General features: G+C 38.1%; 2 protein-coding genes across 2 annotated transcripts; both read right to left on the reverse strand.

Moving 5' to 3' along the window:
* Nucleotides 1–2,614, reverse strand: LOC104414598 (CBL-interacting serine/threonine-protein kinase 4). Its single transcript, XM_010025752.3, has 2 exons — nucleotides 1,931–2,614; nucleotides 1–1,102 (listed from the first exon to the last, which is right to left on the reverse strand). The coding sequence occupies exons 1-2, from the start codon at nucleotides 2,597–2,599 to the stop codon at nucleotides 383–385; spliced, it is 1,389 nt and encodes a 462-aa protein (XP_010024054.2). The 5' UTR covers nucleotides 2,600–2,614; the 3' UTR covers nucleotides 1–382.
* Nucleotides 2,615–17,744: 15,130 nt separating this feature from the next.
* Nucleotides 17,745–20,282, reverse strand: LOC120286554. The gene is made up of 2 exons (XM_039298833.1): nucleotides 20,058–20,282; nucleotides 17,745–18,286 (listed from the first exon to the last, which is right to left on the reverse strand). The coding sequence occupies exons 1-2, from the start codon at nucleotides 20,184–20,186 to the stop codon at nucleotides 18,185–18,187; spliced, it is 231 nt and encodes a 76-aa protein (XP_039154767.1). The 5' UTR covers nucleotides 20,187–20,282; the 3' UTR covers nucleotides 17,745–18,184.
* Between the last annotated feature and the right edge of the window lie 1,293 nt (nucleotides 20,283–21,575).

Genomic DNA, 21,575 nt, shown 5'->3' on the forward strand with positions numbered 1-21,575 from the left:
TATTGTGGAAAGGCATTCATCTTTATTTGTCTAGGCCAAATAGCCAAAATATACACAAAAGTCATTGACAGCACAATACTGAAATCTCTAATCGGAGCAGGAACCGAAAGAGCAATTTTGCCCGAGGGTTATGTACAAGACCATTACATGTTCCTCTCCAGCATTAGTTCAAACCCATCCCGTTCCCTTCTCTTACAATCAAACAATGTACCAATGACTATACCAGGGCTTACGTCGATACGAACGCCATCACGTTCTTGCCTCTTTCCAGTTAATATCCTACAACCCGAACTCTTCTCTGCCTATTTCAGAATAAAATGTCATGCTATATCACGTCGGGAATAACAGTCGTCCATCTCGCATCTCATCCCTCGGATCTCGATCAAGAAACTTGCTCGTCGTGCCACGAGACGACAATGTCCTCGAGCCCGACCTTCCACTCTCCCCAGTGAGCCTCCTCAAACTCGCCGCCACCGTCCACGACCACCTTCGCCTCCACTAACACCGCCTTCTCCACAACCGCCACCACTTCCACCACCAAGACCAACTTCCCTTTCCCTAAGATGACACTACTACCCTTCCCCCTCTCCAAACTATACCCTAATCTCCCACCAACCTCCTTCAACTTCCCCATTATCACTTCCATAGAAGCATTGGACACGAACCTCCTCTCATTCCTACTGTCGATCTCGAAAAGCCCGGACAAATCGAGACCCGACGACAAAGAAATAATGTCAAACGCGTTTAGGCTCGGACCTACATCGAAGTCGCTACAATCCTTTTCACTGGCTAACAAGTGTTCTATGTCCGAGAAGCTATTGTGGGACTTCAAAGGGAGCGATTTCTTGAACCAAGAAGTGCCCGCCAAAACTTGCAAGCTCATCCTCGTGTCGGGATTGGGATCGAGAAGCTGGTGGATGATGTGCTTCACCGGTTTGGAGATCCATTCGGGGAACTGGTAGTCCCTCTTGTGGATTTTCTTGTACATGGTCACCAGGTTGTTGTCGTTGAAGGGCATGTGACCGCAGAGCAACATGTACAGGATGACGCCACAAGACCACGCGTCCGCCTTGGATCCCTCGTAGCCACGCCGGCAAATAACCTGAAGTAGAATGGAAACGAGGAGAGATGTAAACCGTTGAACGAATTAGTTCATAGTACAGCAAGATGTCGATATCGACATAGCACCTAGTTCATAATAGAGCAAAACATAATTTATCTATGAGTTGATAGTATGAGGCATCTTGATCAACTTTATATATGGTGGGCTCCGGGATAGATATTTCTCATTTTGATACTTTCTAGGTTCAATTATGTGGCAAGGAATGATCTCCCATGAAACCAAGCAGAGTATATTAAGTATGCAATACTTCAACTCGATTCAAGCCAAATGGAGTCTGACACTTTCCACACTCAAAAGAAATGGGAAAAAAACTACTTGCTATAACTGTAACTCATCGATACTTTCCACACCCAAAATGAGTCTTGAAGACGATCAGAAGTGTTCAATCATACCATGAATTCATTTCGCAAGTCAATAGGGTGTATTGCACTGTATAGACAACCCGTAACAAGATTGGAAGTGTCCTAAACTTTATATACCGTGTTTTGAAATCGAACTTGTCACCAGCGAAAAAGCAAAACAGATAGAAGAAGAACAGGAGTTCATATAGAACAACTCGACAAGATAAATTCATCCGTTCTTATAGACTAGAGTGACTGATTTTTCTTTAGATCAGAGAAGTTTATATGTGTTAATCTTACGTAATTACGTCCTCGTAATGTCCGTTGGCGTCATCGAACTCCAACCACATTATTCGAAGCATATTCACAGCCACATACTGGACATTCAACAACTAGCCAATCCTTAACTACCGTAAAGTTGACCAGGCATCGTACTTAACAGATTCATCAGAGACCACAAACAAACCTCAGGAGCAGTGAAAGCCGGGGTCCCGCAGGCGGTGTGGAGCAGGCCGTCGCGGAGCTGCTCCGGCAGCGCCGACAGCCCGAAGTCCGAGACCTTCAGGTTCCCCTTGTGGTCCAGCAGCAGGTTCTGCGGCTTGACGTCCCGGTGCGCGACCCCGTTCTCGTGGCAGTAGTTGAGCGCCGACACGAGCTGCTGGAAGTATCGGCGGGCGGCCGGCTCGGTGAACCGGCCGCGGCGGACGATCCTGGAGAAGAGCTCCCCGCCGGCGGCGAGCTCCATGACGAGGTAGATCCGGGTCCGGGTGGCCATCACCTCGTGGATCCGGAGGATGTTGGGGTGGGACTGGAGCCGCCGCATGGCGCCGATCTCGCGGAGGATCTGGGGCTCGAGGGCGAGCGCGGAGCTGTCCTTGTTGATGACTTTGATCGCAACGTGGGCGTTGTCGGCGAGGGACAGGGCCTGGTAGACCTTGGCGAAGCTGCCCCGGCCTAGGAGCCGGCCCAGTTGGTACTTGTTCTGGATCGTCTGGTGGTGGTGGTGGAGGAGGATCGGGAGGCGGGGGCGGGCGGTGGCGCCGGCGGCGGCTGAGGCGGCGGCGACGGCGGCGACGGCGGTTTCATGGTTGTTGGGGGAGGAGAGTTTGGTTAGCACGAGGAGAGAGTTTTTCATGCGAGGAGAAATGTGGTGGGGGGTGTATTATAAAGGGGACCGGTTGGGCAGTTGGGTTTTGTACTCTCAGTCAAATCTAGGAGTCTCTTTGTCCTGGGTTTCCGCAATTGCCCCCTTCCCCGTTGGTGTTGTTTTCATCGATGGAAAAGAAATGAAAATGTCCTTTTCCTAATTTCCTTATTTTATCCGAGGAAAAGAGACAGTGACATATTTTTAATCCGAGGATTACTGTGGTTGGTGAAATATATACAAAAGCAATTACTCTTTTTTAATCGGAATAAATGCACCGTAGGTCCGAAAACTTATAGCAAGTACAATTGAATACTAAAAATTTTCACAAGTAAAATCGAAATTTGAAACTTATCAAAATATTGTGATCAAGTTCTTCGGTTAACATCGTGATACGTGGCCTTTTTTGTCAAATTAATTTTTGATAAGCAGTGCCAATGTGGTCCCCGCCACATCAGATCTTTTTTTTAAAGGGCAAAAGTTAAGAAGGGAAAAAAAAATAATAGTAAAGGTTACCATTCATCTTCTTCTAGCTTTCACATGCGTCTAAATTTTCAGATGTCTTTCGCATCTGCAAGTCTGTCTGTAGAGGCCGGAAGCCACTCTTCAAACGGAAACCATTCATGAAGGGAGTGACTCGCACGTCATTGACTGTTTGAGGGAGGCGTGTCAGAATGCTGGGCGGTGAACCGTAATCAGTGATGTAGACTGTGGGTGACTCGGTTGATATTGACATCAATGTTTTATTTATTTATTTACATAAATATTTTATTTATTTATTTATAATTTTAACAATACTTTTTTTTTTTCTGATTTTTTATTAATTTTTATTTTTTTCTTTTCATTTTCACTATAGCCAATCGTCGGAACTTATCAACCACTATGCCCTCATAGGCAATTTCTGGTGAGGCTGGCCTTGCTAGTTGTGGGCGAAGGTGAGCATGCCTCACTAGCCGCCAGCAAGGCCGCCTTCGCTTGCAGTTGGCTAGGTCATGGTGAGGCTGGCCTCCTCCTATGGTCGACAAGCTTTGGCAAGCACCACCGGCCACAATGAAAAAATAAAAAGAAGAAGAAGGAAAATATAAGAAAAAGAGGAAATGAAAACGAAAAGAAAATTTAATATTTTTTTTTAAAAATCATCAACATTAATGTCAAATGTGTCATGCCATGTATGACGGTCAACCAATGTTTACATCAGTAATTTTCTACATAAATTGATCAAATAGACTCGATTGGTAAAAGATAAAAAGATTCAGTTCAATTAAAAAGTTTATAATTGAATTTATATATACTTTCTCATTGAGACAAGGGAGATGGACGCTTGTATCTGGGTCTTTGTACAGGTCTCTTATGCCTCCCGCATCCCTGTTAAGATCTCGAGCGTTCGATTGAAAGAACTGCCGAGGGGGACACAATGCCGAAGCTCGGGTGGCCATGTCCGTGCTCAACGAAACTCAAACAGCCATGGCCGCTTGCTCAAAAGAAGCATGAGCTTCTTCTTTCTTTGAATGTTTACTGTATCCTTCAAGCTCGCGGAAATTTCTTCGAATGCTTATTGCTCACTTCGAGCTTCCAGCCATGGCCGCCTGAGTTTATTGCTCACTCTGTTGTTCTTCCAATGATAGATTTGGAGATGCGAAGACTTCTAAAAATAGGGACACATGAGGAAAGGTCAGGGAAGATGAAAGCCGAGTATCCAACCAAAGCAATTTGACAGTGGAACTTAATTATATCACATTTGACAGCCTAAAATCTTCTTTTCCTCTTTTTTTTTTTTTAATTTTTTTACAGCATGATTTATCTTAAAATAAAAAAAAATCACATCGGCATTTTCCATTTGTTAAATTAGATGGTGTTAACAGTGGAACTTAATTATATCAATTTGACAAGTTTTAAGACTTGATTACAATTTTTGAAAATTTTAAAATTTAATTATATTTTTATAATAAGTTTTAGTTATTTTGATACATTTATATCTTCTTAATCGTACTTAAATCCGGATGATATTACGTGGTAATCCTTTATGAGTGAAATTAATTCCATGGCTATCCCACCACTCAAAAACCATTATGTGGATGAATTATTTTATTACTTGGTGACAGGTGAAAAATGATTGTTTTCTCTCATCTCTTCTTGATAGGAGCAAAATTTCTTCAATTGATTTTCTAATTGGTGGATTATAAACATGTCTGTCAAATTTATACTAAAAAAATAAAATAAAAAAAAGGTGGGCCGAAAAGGATGTTGAAAACGCATCAACCTGCGAAGTAGCAAGTACCCCACCAACCATAATTCTCTGCACATCTATCTCTCTCTCAACTACCAGATTGAGAAGAGACGCTCGTTTAGATCTTGGTGGTACCTAATCAAAATTAGGAGAATGACATTGAGACCTCACTGAAATCATAACATATGAATAGTTGGATCTCGAAGTGATCCCGATTCTCATCAGAGAGGTCTCATGCACAAGAGCACCTAAGGTTCGTGGTGTCCCTTGCCCTCATGCATACAACAACACTTACCTTCTAAAATTAAGATATTTTTTATAAGCATTTTAAGGCTTGAAACCGTTGTTACAAATTTTCTGTCTCTTGCCTCTAATCTAAAGCTTTTTGTCCACCATTATGTCCATACATTTATTCGCTGGCTTCTCTAAATTTAAGCACCTAATGTAATCTTGCCTTATTACTTACTTGAAATGTCTTAGTAAATGGTGCATTAATTTGTTCCTTGAGCCCTATTTGAAGAGATCAGTAATGGAACTTAATAAGTCCTTAAACTGTTACGGCTGAACTCTAAGTCATAAAATTTGAGGATATTCCCCTCGAGAGGGGGAAAAATATCTCCACAATCGGGGATTGAGGCATGTGGGTAACAACATATCAAATTAAGGATCGCGGTCTTATAGGTCTATTAGAATAACCTGGTAGGAGGGTCGGCCTCAATGAAGCTCTCGGACTCCTGTGTCTTGGTGAGGTAAACGTCAATCAGTACCAAAAATACACGGCTCGCCCCTCATTTGAGGAGGAGGATTCATCCTGTGTCGGCTGAAAACCACCAAGGATGTGAAATCGAATGAAAGGACGGCTCCGCGAAAAGCAACCCCCACTAAAAAATAAAGACCAAAATGACAACGCCATTAGACACAAAAACCAAACACAGGAGAAGCGCGACAATTCAAGACTATGACGCCAAAGATAAAGTAGTGTCAAGTGGGAAATAAACAATGATATCCCGAGCTCTCTTAGTGGAGCAAGCAAATCACATGCGAGGAAGCAAAGATATTATTGCATTCGCGACTTTTTTCTCTAAATTTAACTGAGGGAAGCAACTTGTCCAATGGACGGTACCAAAAACATCACCTCAGCCATTAATTGGACACAGCTAATCAACAGTTACCTCTTTTATCTCTAGGATAATTTAAGTTATCCACTTTTGCGATCATATCACTTATAAATCTTTCCTATCATAACGTTTGCGATAATTTTGAAACTCGTTGAATGCATACACTTACAAGCAATTCCCACCTTTTCTTTCTTTATTTGACACATATCTAAATTCTACGAAAGGTAGATGATGAACTCAAGCGTGTTGGACTAAAATTGATATGGCGAAGATTTGATTTGGCCAAACTCTATTTTGTCAATGAGATATTCCTTATCACATTACCTTTGTTTTTGCTTTATCGTTCTGCATGTGAAAGATGGGTCTATCCTGGCTTTGCACGACCTTCATTGGGTCATCTTGAACTTACATAGATGTGTACTGTATCCGGTTCCTATCCCACGCTAATCACTTTACACTAAATTAAGGTTCTTTAGCTAGGTGCCGTGTGAGGGCTAGTTGCAATGTTGATTTCCATACGCATAACCCATATTAAGGTTCTTTAGCTAGGTGCCGTTATCAGCTCGAGTTACCACAAAGTAGCTCGAGTCCACATATCATATCATCCATCAATTTTTGCAAAGTGTACAAGAGTCCATCGATTTTTTGCCTTTGTCGTTGCCGCCGCCGCCGCCATCACCACCGTATCTATGGCCATAAGTGCCCATGGCCATTGGCAACGGACTGCCTGTCCACTTTCGATTAGTCATATCTGCTATCAAGGATGCAGCCAAACCAATATGCGTCGAGTTTGGTCGGACCTCTACTCAACTTGTCTCTCTCTGTTGCTTTTCTTTGGTTATAGTACTATTGCTATTAATATCATTAATTTTCTCATAATTATTAAGGCAAATACCACATAAAATCTCAAATTATGCTTATTGTGACACAAATACCTTAATTTTTTTGTGTCACCAAAAACCTTAAACTTGCCCACTATGATACAAATACCATTAATTTTTTTTTTTGTCATAAAGAAACCCAAACATATGCTTGTGTGACATATATAATTTCTATTTCAGTAAATTTTAGAATTATAATATTTACATTACAATGGGCATTTTAGGGTTTTTAATGACACAAAGAAAAAATAGAGTATTTGTGTCACAGTGAGCATAACTTGGAGTTTTTTGTGGTATACCCTAATTATTAATTGCAAACATTACCATCTTAATTAATTTCAATATCCCTTTATGTCCATATTAAATATAACAATCATACAATGCGAAACAATATAAGGAAATTACAAAACTCTGTCAATTTAGGGATATCCTCAATATTTCAAGAAGGATGCCAACAAATAAAGGAAAAATCACATACGTAACTGTGTAGTAAATGGGAGAAAATTTCAAGCATATGGAATTTGTAAAAGTGAATTATGTATTTTTTATTCACAATATGATGTAAAAGCACCCTTATCAATTGTAAGTTTTCTACAACAATTTGGTTTTCTCTTTGCTATCTACAAAATGACTTTCCTTTAGAAGAGTAGTGGATCAACAAACCCACATAATGAGAGAAAAATGATCAATAGACTAATTTCTCCGCAGGAGGGAGAAGAAAATAGAGCTTTTGCAATCCCACTCGTCTGTCATTGGAGGTGGTTTGAAGATTAGTCTGTTAAGGCTCGGTATGTTTTGTAGAATTTTGAAGAAAAAAAACTGAAAAAATATCATTTATAAATCGAATGAATAAAATTTCATCACGCATAAAAATATCAAACATAAATTATTGTCAATAATAAACTTTATTATTCATTAATTATTTTAAGCGATGCAGATGATTATTTTTAAGAAAACTCAAATTATTTATTTTTCGCGCAATAAACGAAGGCTGTATTTATTTAGACAAAAATCAGTGGGGAATATGACTTGCCCCGTTTCCGTAATTTCAACAGGCGAGCTCAACTGTAGCTTTGGCAACCTTTGACCGGTAGGACCGATCCTGGCCCTCGGATCGATCGTACGGGAATCGAAAAGGGGCACGACTTCAGGCGGGCCCCACTTTCGTCATCGTAATACAGACATTGGGAGGTTGCATCGCAGCAATCGCGGGGGAATTCAGACCCACCGTCCCTCTCGCGACACGTGTGCGAAGGTATGGGGCCCACACTATAATGTCCGGCGCCAATTAGGATGCGTGGAAATGATCGCGCATGACGCTTTATTATTATTATTATTATTATAAAAAATCAGGAGGTTAGGAGGGAATATAGTTGGAGGATCCACGATTATTTTATTACCAAGAGTGTCTTTTAATAGAATACCAATAATGCACAATTAAAATCTCTAGAACAACCAGCCGCTAAATCCAAGGCTCGTTTGTGATTATATATATAGACACTCATTATTAGTTGTAAATTAGTAAAGTGAGACTCAATTTCAAATTGATAAAATATATAAATATTAAACCGTGCTATCATATGATAGATTAAAATTTTAAAACAGCCAACCATGGTTTAACGAAATCTCATGGGATATCCGAAAAAAAGACATAATTTTGAATCTTTTTAGGTCCCTTATTTATCTCCTCGAAGAAATATTACCAAAGAATCTTATACAAATCTCTTAAAAAAATGATGATTCACGATTTCCGCTCTTTTAAAGAAGTCGAGAAATTTACATAAAAAAAAATGGCTTGTAACTTTGAATGTTTTCTTTTCTTAGAGATATCACCATTGAAAATACTTATCAGTCAATAGGAGAAATCGATTAAAGAAATTAAAAGAAGAATTACAAAGTGAACCGGCTCCATGTGTAATCAATGCATATCATAATTTTAGCGAGTCTCAAGTCAGCTCACATATGATTTATGATGTGTCGAATTCTTATTAACCTAGACAACTCTTAAATAAATCAAACGATATTTTTTTTTCTTAAAGCCACAAGACTCCTAGAAAAGTGGGGCATCTTTTTCTTTTGGGTCCTTTGCACCCCATGCATGCCCCATGTGTTCTTGCTATGTTTTTCCGTTTGTGCTCCCTTCTCCACTTCTTTTCATAAATATTTGCTAAGATTTTGGATCTTTAAAGCATATGCTTTGATGAACCAAATATTAAGTAAAAAAGGGTTCGGCTGTCTCTTTATAAATAAAATATGGTGCCATAAGTAGAGCGTGGAGGAAGAATCGTCCTTTTGGTATCATATTATATAAATTATTAAATTATTTCCTTTGTGTTTGCTATGCATATTTTGGTACACCTTAGCATGGGCGCGGGAATGTAATTCCATTATTTTGTCACGTCCGGACTCATGAAATGACCTGCTAATCTCATGGCATGCAAACATCTTTAGTGACTTCCGCTGTAGACAGAATTCTAGTTTAGTTGATGTAAGTTTGTGTTGAACGGACAACATGCGTGCATTTCAATTGGAAATAAACGATTTCTACTTATGAAAACCATCTTATAGGAAAGCAGACAATAGGATTCATGGATATTAGACTATGGGCATGAAATAAAATCTGCAGTAAATATTTAGGTACATTATAACTTCTTTTTATCTTTTTGGCAATAGATGGTATGAATTATTTAATGACGAGGAAGATCGCCAATGCATATAATTCTAGAACCATGAATCGGCCCCGCTAATCTCATAGTCTGACTCATGCATTTCAATTGAAAAGTGAAGATTCTACTACACAAAGCATATAATTGTATTCATAAACGTTAGCTTATTCAAAGGGGTACATAGGGTCGTGCACATTAAATATGTAATGTTCGGCTCGTCTAACGTCAAACACTAGTTTCGAGAAATAATAAAATATCGATCACTATGCCCCACGGTGCTAATGACGTGACTCATGTAATAATTAGGCATAATTTGCTTTTAGCATCTTCCTGAAGAAGAGTACGCACTAGGCTGAGAATAAACAAATTAAAAAGAAAAAACTAACGAGGCTCCAAATCCCATGATTGCTACCTGGTTGATTACAGCTTGTGGCTCACTTCCAATCGCTAATTAAAATCATTCTTTATAGAATATTCTTTTTGGCAATTTGTGGAGGAGGATGGGGGCAGGGGGGACCCCGTCCTCCGCCTCTCGTCTAAGGCTCCTTTCCTATTGATCTAGAGAAAAAAGTCAATGGAAATAAAGGTTAGATCAGGTGCATTATTAATCTGTGTGGCCCTGGTGGAGATTATATGTCATACAAACAATAAGATAAAGAGTACCAATCTTTTCTCTTTAGGAATATGCTGGAAGACAATAGAGAATTTTAAAGTTGGCCAATTGGGCTCGAGTAGGAAAGCTATCGAAATCTCGCTGGGCCCTTCCGCAATCACGCGGTCTTGCTGTAAGGCAGGATCGCTTAGTTCGAGCAGCAGGTCGAATGTTTGTGTGTAGTTCATGTAAATCATCAAAAGTAAGTTAGATCACATTTTTGTAAATTTTATTTTTAAAAGGAACGTAAGACTTCTCCTATAACAAAGAAAATCTAGGTGAAGGAGATATTTTTCCTTCGAAATTGTTTGGAACAGAGAATAAGACAGAAAAAGATAAGGTGTAGGAATTGAAGTTTGATTTGCTTGGAAAGAGAAAGGAATTGAAAGGAAAAATGTGTTTGCATAAGATGACTATTTGCACTTGAGTGAAGAGGAGATATAATATGTACATAATTTTTATAAAAATAAATTAGTCCACTGTCAAGTTAAATAATTATCTAATTCATTTGATGAGTTTAATTAACTTGTCATGTATCCTCTTTTAAAAGTAAATATCCTTATTTAGTGCAATATTACTTTATCGTTCAGCCACATTTTAAAGTGGATTTCTATAGTCACTAGAATGTTCCGACCAAATTTAATTGAGTGAATGAAGCTAGCTTAAGATAATTTTAAAAAAAAAGAGTTTCTCTTGTATGTATTTTTCAATCTAAAAATTCTAATCTTTGTGAATCTATAAATTAATTCATTTGACTTCTTTTGTAGGGAAATAGATTCTCCGGAGACAAATGGTGCATTTGGTTTAGCTTTCTCAAAGAGTTTTTAGCCTCTAAAGCCCATTAGGAAAAAAAAAAATGAGACATTTGGTTCAAGTTTTGGTTTAGTATTTGGCCAAATGCTGAAAGTCTAAGGTATATAGGGATTTACTTTGGACTTTTAGCATTTTCAAAATGAAATTTGATCCATTTCCCTTTTCGCCCTCAAAATCTTTTTAAAAGTCCAATTTTACTCATCTGTAAAATAAAAACCTAACCCCGCGGGACCACCGCCTCTCATTACCTCAATCGACGCTCAACTAATGGGCCCATCAATTCTCCACGAGTATTTGTTTCCCACCTTCCAATCTTCACCTAATTTTCTCCGGCACTACCAAACAAAAGGATGAAGGATAGGCTCAGATGCAAAATTTAGGCTATTTCAATAATTCTAGTAAATGGAGAAGAGTTGCCCAATTCCCTAAAAAATTCACAAACTTCAAGTCCAACTCTAATTTTGCTACGAATTTTTTTATCTAATAAAAATATCTCAATATTCACTCAGCCCTAAATCTATCGATGTTTCCAAAAATTGCTACTTGTTTTTCCATATTTATCAATATTAATGCTAATTAGCTATTCATTATCGAACCCACGTTTTCATCGAGATCCTTGCTTTTGTATGGAGTAACAATATTTTCAAGTTGAAAATCTTGAAAAATCCTATGGTAATTTTTGAATGCATGGATAGATTTAAGATTAAAGTGAATGTTAACAAATTTTTAGACAAAAATTTTTGGGGCAGCTTTGAAATTGGATCTAAATTTGGGATTTTTTTTTTTTTTTAGGAATAAGCTTTGGGAGTATTATTCTTCACAACCATGAAATGCAACTCGAATTAATTTAGTCGATCTAGAGAGGGATAATTATCAAATCATTTTTTAATACCGATTCAATTCTAAACTTCTCAATTTTAATAATATAATCCTAAATTTTTACGTGAAGGTTCAATATAATTTCTTTAGCCAATTGTTGATGTAAAATCTATTCATCACCATCATCCTATATGGCCTATGATATGAATCTAGAAAACCAAAAATAGAATTTGTGGCAAGTATGCTATCCCACACGCACGACCCTTCCTCGGCCTTAGAATAGGGATTGCTTATTAGCCACCAAATTCCTTTTTGTTTTTTGGTTCATATCATAGAAAATTTTAGGGTATGAGAATTCTAATGCATAGATTCCATATTGTAGCAAGTGACGAGCATAGTACTAGGATTGATCAGAACAATTCTAGTTTTTAAGGGATCATACCAGGTAGAAATGAAGAGGAGAGAGAAGTTTTAGAAATTTATAACAAACCACATAATATTATTTCTAAAGAGACTGCGTTCTATCCCTTAACAGTTACATATACTGCCTTATATAGGCATGAAACAACATGCTAGAACTTTACAAACTCCGTATGGCCGACAAAAAGGCAATTATTTGTGCATACTACTAGGCTATTCTACTGAGAGATTGACTTCTGTATTCATTATCCTGCTTTTTTCGGTTCCACTATAATGCTACGTATTATGAACAGTATGCTATTGTTCCAAAATAGTGCTAAAATAGTACATGAACAATGCTAAATAGAATGTGAATAGTATTTTGGGTCAAATTTTTCGTCTCCTTCACTTCATTCCTCCGTCTTCTTTGTTTTGTCTTGAATAAGTATTTAACAAAGTCTTCTTTCCCTTCACTTATTATGCCTATGGATAGACTCTTCAATACGGTCGTTTGAGTCATTCAAGTCTTCTCCATACTTTTATCTTCGATATTCTTTGAGTATTGTTTCGATTTCCAGAGCTTCAAGATGTTTGATACCTATATCATATAAAGATTGGTATGAGTTGGATGGAATGTCAGGAGGATTGGAAGTGTTTTTTTCTGGATACTGTTGCCTGAGCATTTTGAGAAGCTTTTCTACTTCTTCAATTACTTCAATCGATCATGGTCTTTTGGATGACTGGTGAGAACTTGTAGGAGCATCATTGGAACTTGCTGGAATACCAGGTTGGGGTAAATATTCAAGTTGGAGTAATGAACTTTCTTTGTCAAGGCCTAGGTTGGGTGCAAGCTGTAATTTAATATGATCAAAAGGATCTTATGACAGTGGTCCTCCCTATGGATCTTGTGAATTTGCTGGTGACTTTGAAGTGTTCGGTACATCCATTCCGTAGTATATTTCTTAAGCAAGCATTGATTGTTGGCCAAGTCATGCGATAGTCATCACTATGATACTAAGAAGCATGATTATCTTTTGTTGGAGAAGCTTATAACAGAATAAATTGTGCTAGCACAATATCCTCTATAATTCCCGATACAATCGAGGATAAGTTGGGATTCTACAAGAGAGTGTTATAAAAATTTCTTTTTGAATAGGTTGGGGCTTATATATGGATACTTCAACATTTATCTGAGTTTTACACATATCTCCGTTGGATCGAACAAATACTCATGGTTTGAAAAGTAAGACGATTGTATAAAGTTTTGAGTCAAGCATTCATGCTTTGACTTAGGCTTGAAAAATATTTTTTTCATGCACCTAATGGTTTAAACCAACTAAGTATGTCCCCAAGATATTTATGCTTGGTTTCTCCTTGAATAATTCTACTAATAATAAGAGATATTTTGGCTATTGGAAACTCGATGGTATTGATATAAAGATTAAACAAATACCAATTAAACCATTGAGTTTTCCTGGAAATTCTTCATTCGGAAAGAAAGTGAGAGGATGAATAAATAGATATTTTGGATACAATCTATCTGGTCTAAGGAGAAGACCATTATATTCACTAAAAATATGAAAATGATATTGCCACATATGTCTTCAAAGATTTTTAACAAGAACATTATCTTGGATAAGTATAGAGATTTCCGGTGGGTATGAATATGAAGGGATTTGGGTTTGATTTCTCAGGCCTTGAAACTACCCCTTGGATTTATTATCACATACATATTTATGGATGTGATAGCTGCAAATTCTTTTGGCTTGGACAGAAAATCAGCAAGTACATTTTATTTTTTCCCACTATATGTTTGGTGAAAATCATTATGCCCACCTAAGTTGTGGATGCGGAACTTGCTTATGTTTGAGCTTCAGCATTTGAGAGAATAAAAACATGTCCATCTCCACCAGGAAAATATGTCCTATAAGATCGAATTCAAATTTTTTAATGCCTTATTTTACCGTCAAAATTTCTTTGAATGTAGAGTAGAAATGCATTTCTGCTTGTGTAAATTTTCCACCCTCATGTCTACAAACTCATCACTTTCCATCAATTTCTTCAAAAAGAATAGCAACTCAATATTCATCATTGATGTCTATTTCAAGTATTTCCTGTGGATGAGATTTGCAAAGGAGGAAGATGTTGCAAAATTTCCTTAAGTCTATGTACAAACTTAGTTTGTTGTGTTCCTTACGAAGGAGCATCTTTCTTGAACATTTGTTGTAGTGGATTTACAAACTCTGTGATTTTTGGAACAAAATCTCGAGATAATTTACAATCCCAAGGAATTGCTGAACTTACCCGTGGGAGAGATTTTCATCAGAAACTTTTGTAGTTCCTTAGCAATATAAGGACCGAGATAATAAGTTCCATTTATTAGATAACTTTTGAAAGCCTTTCTACAAACGTAAAGATTATCAAGAGCAAGATGTATCTCTTGCTAGAGTTCTCTAAGGGAGCATTGGCAACAATTTGCTATTTATTTTTAATGGATTTTTCCACCATTTGGCTAATCTCCCTTGGAATAGAGGCTAAAAATACCTAAGGTTAGGACAAACTCCAAGAGCATGTACTGATTTAAGCATTTCTTGGAAATGCATATTGAGATGCTTTCTTCGTAGAGAACATCATTTCATTTAAAAAAAAATTATAATCTTCTAAGCTTAATGAGATCTTTTGGTTCGCCAATAAAGAATTGGTGGATAACTCGGATCACATGATGAAAATCTATCTAAAGCAAAAATGTCATTTGATCCTGGTCAAAATAGATCTCCACCAATCTTTTAGACTTCTAGTGAATCTGCTCACGAACTTAGTCAACATATCATAACGATGTTCAATAAAAAGTGCTTTGGTGTTGAGCCAAGTATGGAATTCTTGCAGTCTAACTTGCCATTTGGAATATGGAATGTCATTGGGTGTGAAGTAGTATTTTGAAGTCGAAGACTTCTGTTCAAGATTTAAGTCATGAAGGTGTACTATTTCTAGCTTGGATGAATTTGATTCCATCTTTGCTTCAGGGGGTCAACCATAAAAATAGCAAGTACATGGGATACTGTGTTTATGGCTCAGAAGTTGAAGTGTTTTTGGAGGATGAGGAATCCGATTTTGAGACTGATTCGGAGGAATTTTGCTTGGCAGAATCAAACGAAGTAATATTTTGTATACTTTGTCTATCTAGGTCTCGTGGGAAAGCTTCAAGTGGGTTGGAGACCATATGAACATAGGGAGGCTCTAGAAAAGATTCAGGAGCTGGCTTCTTTTCTTCATTGCTTCTTCTTTGCCTTCCTATTTCTCCGATGCAATTTTAGAGTGTAACAATATCCCTCTAATCCTACTTTGGGGCTTCATCAATAATTGAAGCAATTGAGGTAGCCCTAGAGGGGCCCACATCCTTGGGAATCGCTTGACAAGGCTGAGAAAATGGATCTGGAGGAGAAATAATTTTTCTATCCTACAAGAGCTTGATTTGTCTCCTCAATTTTTCCATTTCAGCCGTTTTGATCTTCCAAATAATGATGAGAAACATTTCTCCCAGATTCCATCTGGTGAAGTTTCTTTTGAAATGTCTTGAGCAATTTATTTGTGATCAAAGCCGTTTGATCAACCTTCTGGTCAACATAATCAAAACGGGCTTAGTTAGTTGAAAGCTTGGTATCAATTGTTTTGAGAACATTATTCTGGGTCAATCATTTTTTGCCTGGCAATTTAGGACAACTTCGGTTGCCATAACTTTTTTTTTACCTCCCATGGTCATCAATATCTGTAGGATTCGAGATCTTAGAGATATGACAACATTGATTGTGAACATCTATAAACACTTCTAATGCTGGGAATGAGACATTAGAATTAGATCTTTCCCAAGGCGGAAAGTCTGAGGATTGGAACATATAAACAAATGGAAGGACAAGTGATAGTTCTAGTTTTGGGGAACATGAGGACCAAGGCATTTTGGGTACTTTAAGAGGAAATGAATTCTTCTTAACCATTTGTGGACAGGTTTATAGAAGGGTGAGATAACTGGCTTTTGGGACTAGGGTTTCTTTCTAGGTGGCAACTGAGGAGATGGAGGAGGTTCGGGTTCATATGGTTTAAGGAATTTTGGAGGTGGGTGTGGTCGAGGTGGTCCATACGAGACCATAAATTCATATTTTCCTTCATCTTCATCTAGAAATTCGACACTAGGGTCTCCGTCAAGGTACCTCTGGTAAAGTTTATCTTTTGACCTTTTTTTCTTTTGGATGGTCTATCATCTTCTTTGTCATTTGGAGGATTTGTGCAAAGAGGGCACTGACAATCTAGATCCCTGAAATAATGTCTCGTATGGGGATCTTTATAATAATGAGTTGGACACCCCTCCCGCTTAGAAGACTCAATCATAGATTTTGGATATGGATGGCCTTCATCGGCTGGAACATGAGTTGCATAAGGTTGCATCATAAAAATAGTAAGAAAAATAGAAGATGTGGTCTCTTCATTTTCCTTACTAAATTTGATGACAATTGTGCCATCTTTCTTCTTAGTGAATTGGGACTTTGTGGATTGGATCAATTTGGAATTTTGGTGGATTTTTTCATAGTTAATTACCCACGTATCTGGGAGTAACTTAACTAATTGATCTCGATGGATCTATTTAGGAACATGGACATAGGAAATTTGGTTATTATCCACCAAGATGAACAAGGCATCTTCTAAACAAGGGAAATTGAGGTCAATGGCATGATTCTAGACCGAATAAATTATTTGGTGATATAAGGTAGCAACAATAGAGTTCGAAGTTTGACGTGCTTCAGTAATCTACAGCTAGATCTTAGGGGCTGAGAGAAGGGGTGAATCTGAGAGAGCCGTATTGAAGTTTGGAAACAGCATAACAAACACTATTCCTATGTTAAGGGTGGTTTGGATGGTATCGATGCAAGCATGCTAATAGTTCAAGAAACGGGTATCTAAAAGAGCCATTTAAGCAACTATAGTTAATCCATTCCTTTCATGAAATGATAAAGCAAGCCCAATGGCACTAAATTAAAGGTGTGTATAACCTTGCTGTATCGACCATTGTTGAAAGTTAGAAGGACTTTGAAAGGTGACAAAGCATTCCTATTGAGTGACTAAAATAGGATGGTGATCAAATTTCAAAAACTGGGTATACTCTTTAACTTCTTAATTTAGCCCAAAAAGTTATGACACTTATTTCATATCATAAGTTTAAGATCGATTTGGTAATATTTCCATTTGGAGACAACGTACATTTTACATGGTAACTGTTGTCAAGTCATTTCGCTTGTGATTTGGGAGAAATTTGCATGCGCAATCTGCAACTAATGACCTTAAATTATCCGCTGATCACCTCACCAGACACAAGAGAGTGAAGGACTTTGACATGACAGACGAGCTCCATCACATCCGTCAACAATCCATTGCTGTCAAAAGGGTCAGTCTAGAGGAGTCACACGTGTTCGAACCAACGAGTACGTCACAGGATCTTCTCATATCTTCAAATTCTACTCCTAATTCAACAATTCTCAAGTAAATTGAAGGAAGAGAAGTCGCATGAGAAGTTGGCAGAATCTCCTTAGTGTTTATTATTTACCAAGTCCACCTTCCAACAGTCATAAAAAGTTGAGGTAGAAGCAGTAAATACATCATACAGGGACTAGGAGACTCCCCTGAAGAGAGTTTCAAGTTCATCACACGCATTCTGACAGGAGTAGAAGTCGAACCTAGCATTCCATGGTTCTTCAATCCTGTTCTCTGGCAAAGGTTTCTCGAAATTGAGATGGTATACACGAGGAAACAATGGGTAAATCCATCACAACAGCAAGCATACATCGCATACATCCATGAACCTTTCCTTTAATTGCTTCTATTTACTTGATGGGATGGGAAGGAGAATGAGGGTGACTTCACTAAGAAATTATAACACGTACAAGCTTATTGTTTCTCGCATAATACAAACAAGTATGCGGAGAAACTCCGACCCGCATCAGAGAGAAGCTGTTTATTGATTGTTTCTCTTGCGAGCAATCTCTCTTGCCATTTCCCTCAGCTCTTCTGGCGAAGGCGGCCTCGGTCCCTCAGGTGGGTATACCACGTAAGATTTCTTGACAGACAGAAAAGGAACTTCAGAGTCATAATCATAACCACAAAGGAGTACCAACAAAATTTGGAGATAAGATGGATTATGGATGATCTTAAGAAGCACTAACGGGCACATAAACAACAAAGGTACTTTTATCTCAGTCAATGATTCAGTATTCACACTCAGAAGATAATAAACCACAGCTTCAACCTTGCAGTATTTCATCACCAGATGAGGAGCGACTAACGAGAAAGTCCTCATGCTCATCGTAATCTTCCAAAAAAAGTGGGCTAAGATGTCACCTCTGCCATTAGTTCCCTTTAAACTACTAAAGAACCACACCACATCCTTGGCCCACAAAATTCATTTAATGCGAGCAATAGAAGCTTGTAATTTATCCAAGATGACTCATTACTGCTCTTGTCATGGTATGAAGTAGCAGCAAGAAGTGTGAATTCTAGCTCTTCATTTAGTTTGTAATTCCATTTAAAAAAGCAGCAGTCTTCTGTAAAACTGGTAAAAAGGAATCCATTAAGGGATGAAAAGGCTAAATTAATCTGAAGAATCAAATAAAAAGCAGTCTGCCCATGTCGAAAAGTTCCTTGGACAGTCGTTACTGGGGAAGAACTTGGTAGGAAAAAATCATTAGGCTTCACCAAAATGTTGAAAAATCAAGAAACAAGTACAGCAATATACGTTTACAAAACTGAAAGTCCATCCTGAAGAACCCAGCCAATACCGAAGTTCATGGAAGAGGCAAGATGTGGCAATATAATTGGGGTCAATTTTTGAGACAACCAAATTGATCCTATACACTACGTAATAAGGGCACAGATGACTAAGGGGCAAACGCAACCTTACTAGTTAGTACAGCGAGCAAAGCAATGTCCATGGATCAACCCATCTGCCAAACAAGCATTAGATGGTCTTTGTTATCATCATCCTGAACTACTTATTGATGTGTCAAAGATGTGTGCGGTACAGTAGATCCTCCTAAATTTAACTTGGAACTCATAAATCCTGGAAGGAAACACAAATAGCTGGGAGCAATTGAGAAATTTTATCACAAGATATTGGATTTAGTCTAGGTTTAACATGGTTATCACAATCTGCCAGATTCTCAAAAACGGTCCTCAGGGAACCATCAAACATGATCTAAGTGAAGAGCTGTTATCAGAAAAACTGTATGGGGAACAGCTCGAAATGCATCGTTGTTTTTCGCAAATTCGATACTGAAGACACACAAGCTCGGCGACCAAACAACAAGATAAAACCAAAATCGCTCTTCGAAATTCGTATGACAGATCATCAAGAAGACTGAAATTCAAAAGTTCACAGGTACCCAACTCCCGCATCGAAAACGGTTATATTCATCTGGGTTCCACTCCCCCGCCCAACATCCCAAGAGCATACAAGACAAGCAATTCGAGGCAATTTGCACAAACAACATTTTTCAATCGTTGCAACCTATAGGATACAAACAAATTCAGCATATTCATGACGCAACCGGACCACGTCCGACACAAAAAAACACTCGGGCGCTTCTCGCCGAATTCCATTTCCAATCCAGACGAGCTCAAACTCCAAAAGAATCCCCATCACAAACAGCTCACGGCACGCCGACAATTCCAGCCACCTAAAACCCTAGGCCGGACTAGCGAATCAAGCCAACTCCCCAAAAAACGCAACACCCATCAGTCGAAATCTTGAGATTCGCTCGCATTGACAAGGGGCATTAACTTGATAGGATGCCAATATGGATCGCGACAGGGAGAGAGGGAGAGGAACTCACAGTGCCCATGAATTTCTGGAGATTCTTGGAGTTGTTGGCGAAGGCGTACATGAGAACGATGGGGACCGTCACGTAGACGCCGAACTTGGCGATCTCCAGGATGCCCTTCGACGTTCCGATGGACGACATTTTCTCGCCGGGAAGACCGTGAACTGCAGAATTCTCGGCAAACGAAGACCCCTGCAATTGCAATTCCCACAGAGAGAGAAAAAGAGAGAGAGAGAGAGAGAGAAGGGGAGAATAGGCGAGAAGTTCGAGGAGAGGAGAGCAAAATGGGCCGCGCCGGGCCTGGTAAGAAATGAATTGGGCTATAGAGGGACTTCAACAGGAATATCCAACCACTATTTTGTGAAATATTTAATACCATGAAAAATCTCTGATACATTTATAATAAATTTATATTAAATTAATTTTTCAACTACCAAAAACTCAAATTTGGTATGTTTGTGGCAAATTTACTTTTCGTTAGTTTGGTTAATTTTTATCATTAAATTATATAGTAAGATAACATGTGATAATTAACGAATATATCAATTTGGGGGGTAACAATATTAATCTCATTTAGCGGAAACTAATGGAAATAAATTTATTACAAATGCACAAGTATAGAGATTTCGATGGTCAAAAAATTATTTTTGGATAAATTTATTATAAATGTGCTAATTTTGAGTTTTTCGTAATTAAAAAATTAATTTTCAGCATATTTTTTTACAAATGTATTAATTTTGAGTTTTTCATGGTATTAAAACCTGTGAAATGGCCACATCTCTTTTTTATGAGTAATGAACGAGCAATGATACCCATTGACCCTTAACATTATCCCTTGAATTAGACCTCAACACAATCTCCCATTATGCTCAAATAGCAAACTAGCCCTAGCTAGTCATGCCTAAAAGAACGGACCAAGACAGTGTTCTAGGACTCTCTACGACTCGTGAAGAAAGATTCTCCTCAATCGGTCTAAACATGTGGAATGTCCTGACATCACAAAGAGAATTCACTCAGAACACCAATAGTCCTCCTGTTGACTTTGGACTTGTACAATGCTACGGGGAAGAATAGCTTGCATGACATAGCTCTGATGATTTAGATTATGATTACAACTCCTAAGATGATAAATAGGCCTATAGAAAAATCACCGTAGCATAGGTCACTGTAGCAAAGTTACTGTAACAATAGATTAGGGAAATCACTATCCATAGTCACTGTTCATAATACCTAAAATAATTATTGATTGGGATTCTCGGAGCCTACACGTGCATTTGAGACAATTGAGTATGGTCTTTGTTTTTTGTGACTTCTTAATGCCTATAAAAGGCAAATGGGATGTAATGTTTGGGGAAGAGTCCCTTGAATTAAAATGTAAGCTTGTGAAAATTCTCCTTATATCTCTCTAAACACTTCATGTTCTCTAACTTGATATGATCCTCTAAGAAATGTAGCTCTATTAGTTAGAAATGTTTCCATCTTAGCACCCTTGAGTGTCTCTATGCTCCGAATTAAATTTCTAGAAAATTT

Source organism: Eucalyptus grandis, chromosome 8 (genome assembly GCF_016545825.1).
Source record: "Eucalyptus grandis isolate ANBG69807.140 chromosome 8, ASM1654582v1, whole genome shotgun sequence".
NCBI classification, from domain to species: domain Eukaryota; kingdom Viridiplantae; phylum Streptophyta; class Magnoliopsida; order Myrtales; family Myrtaceae; genus Eucalyptus; species Eucalyptus grandis.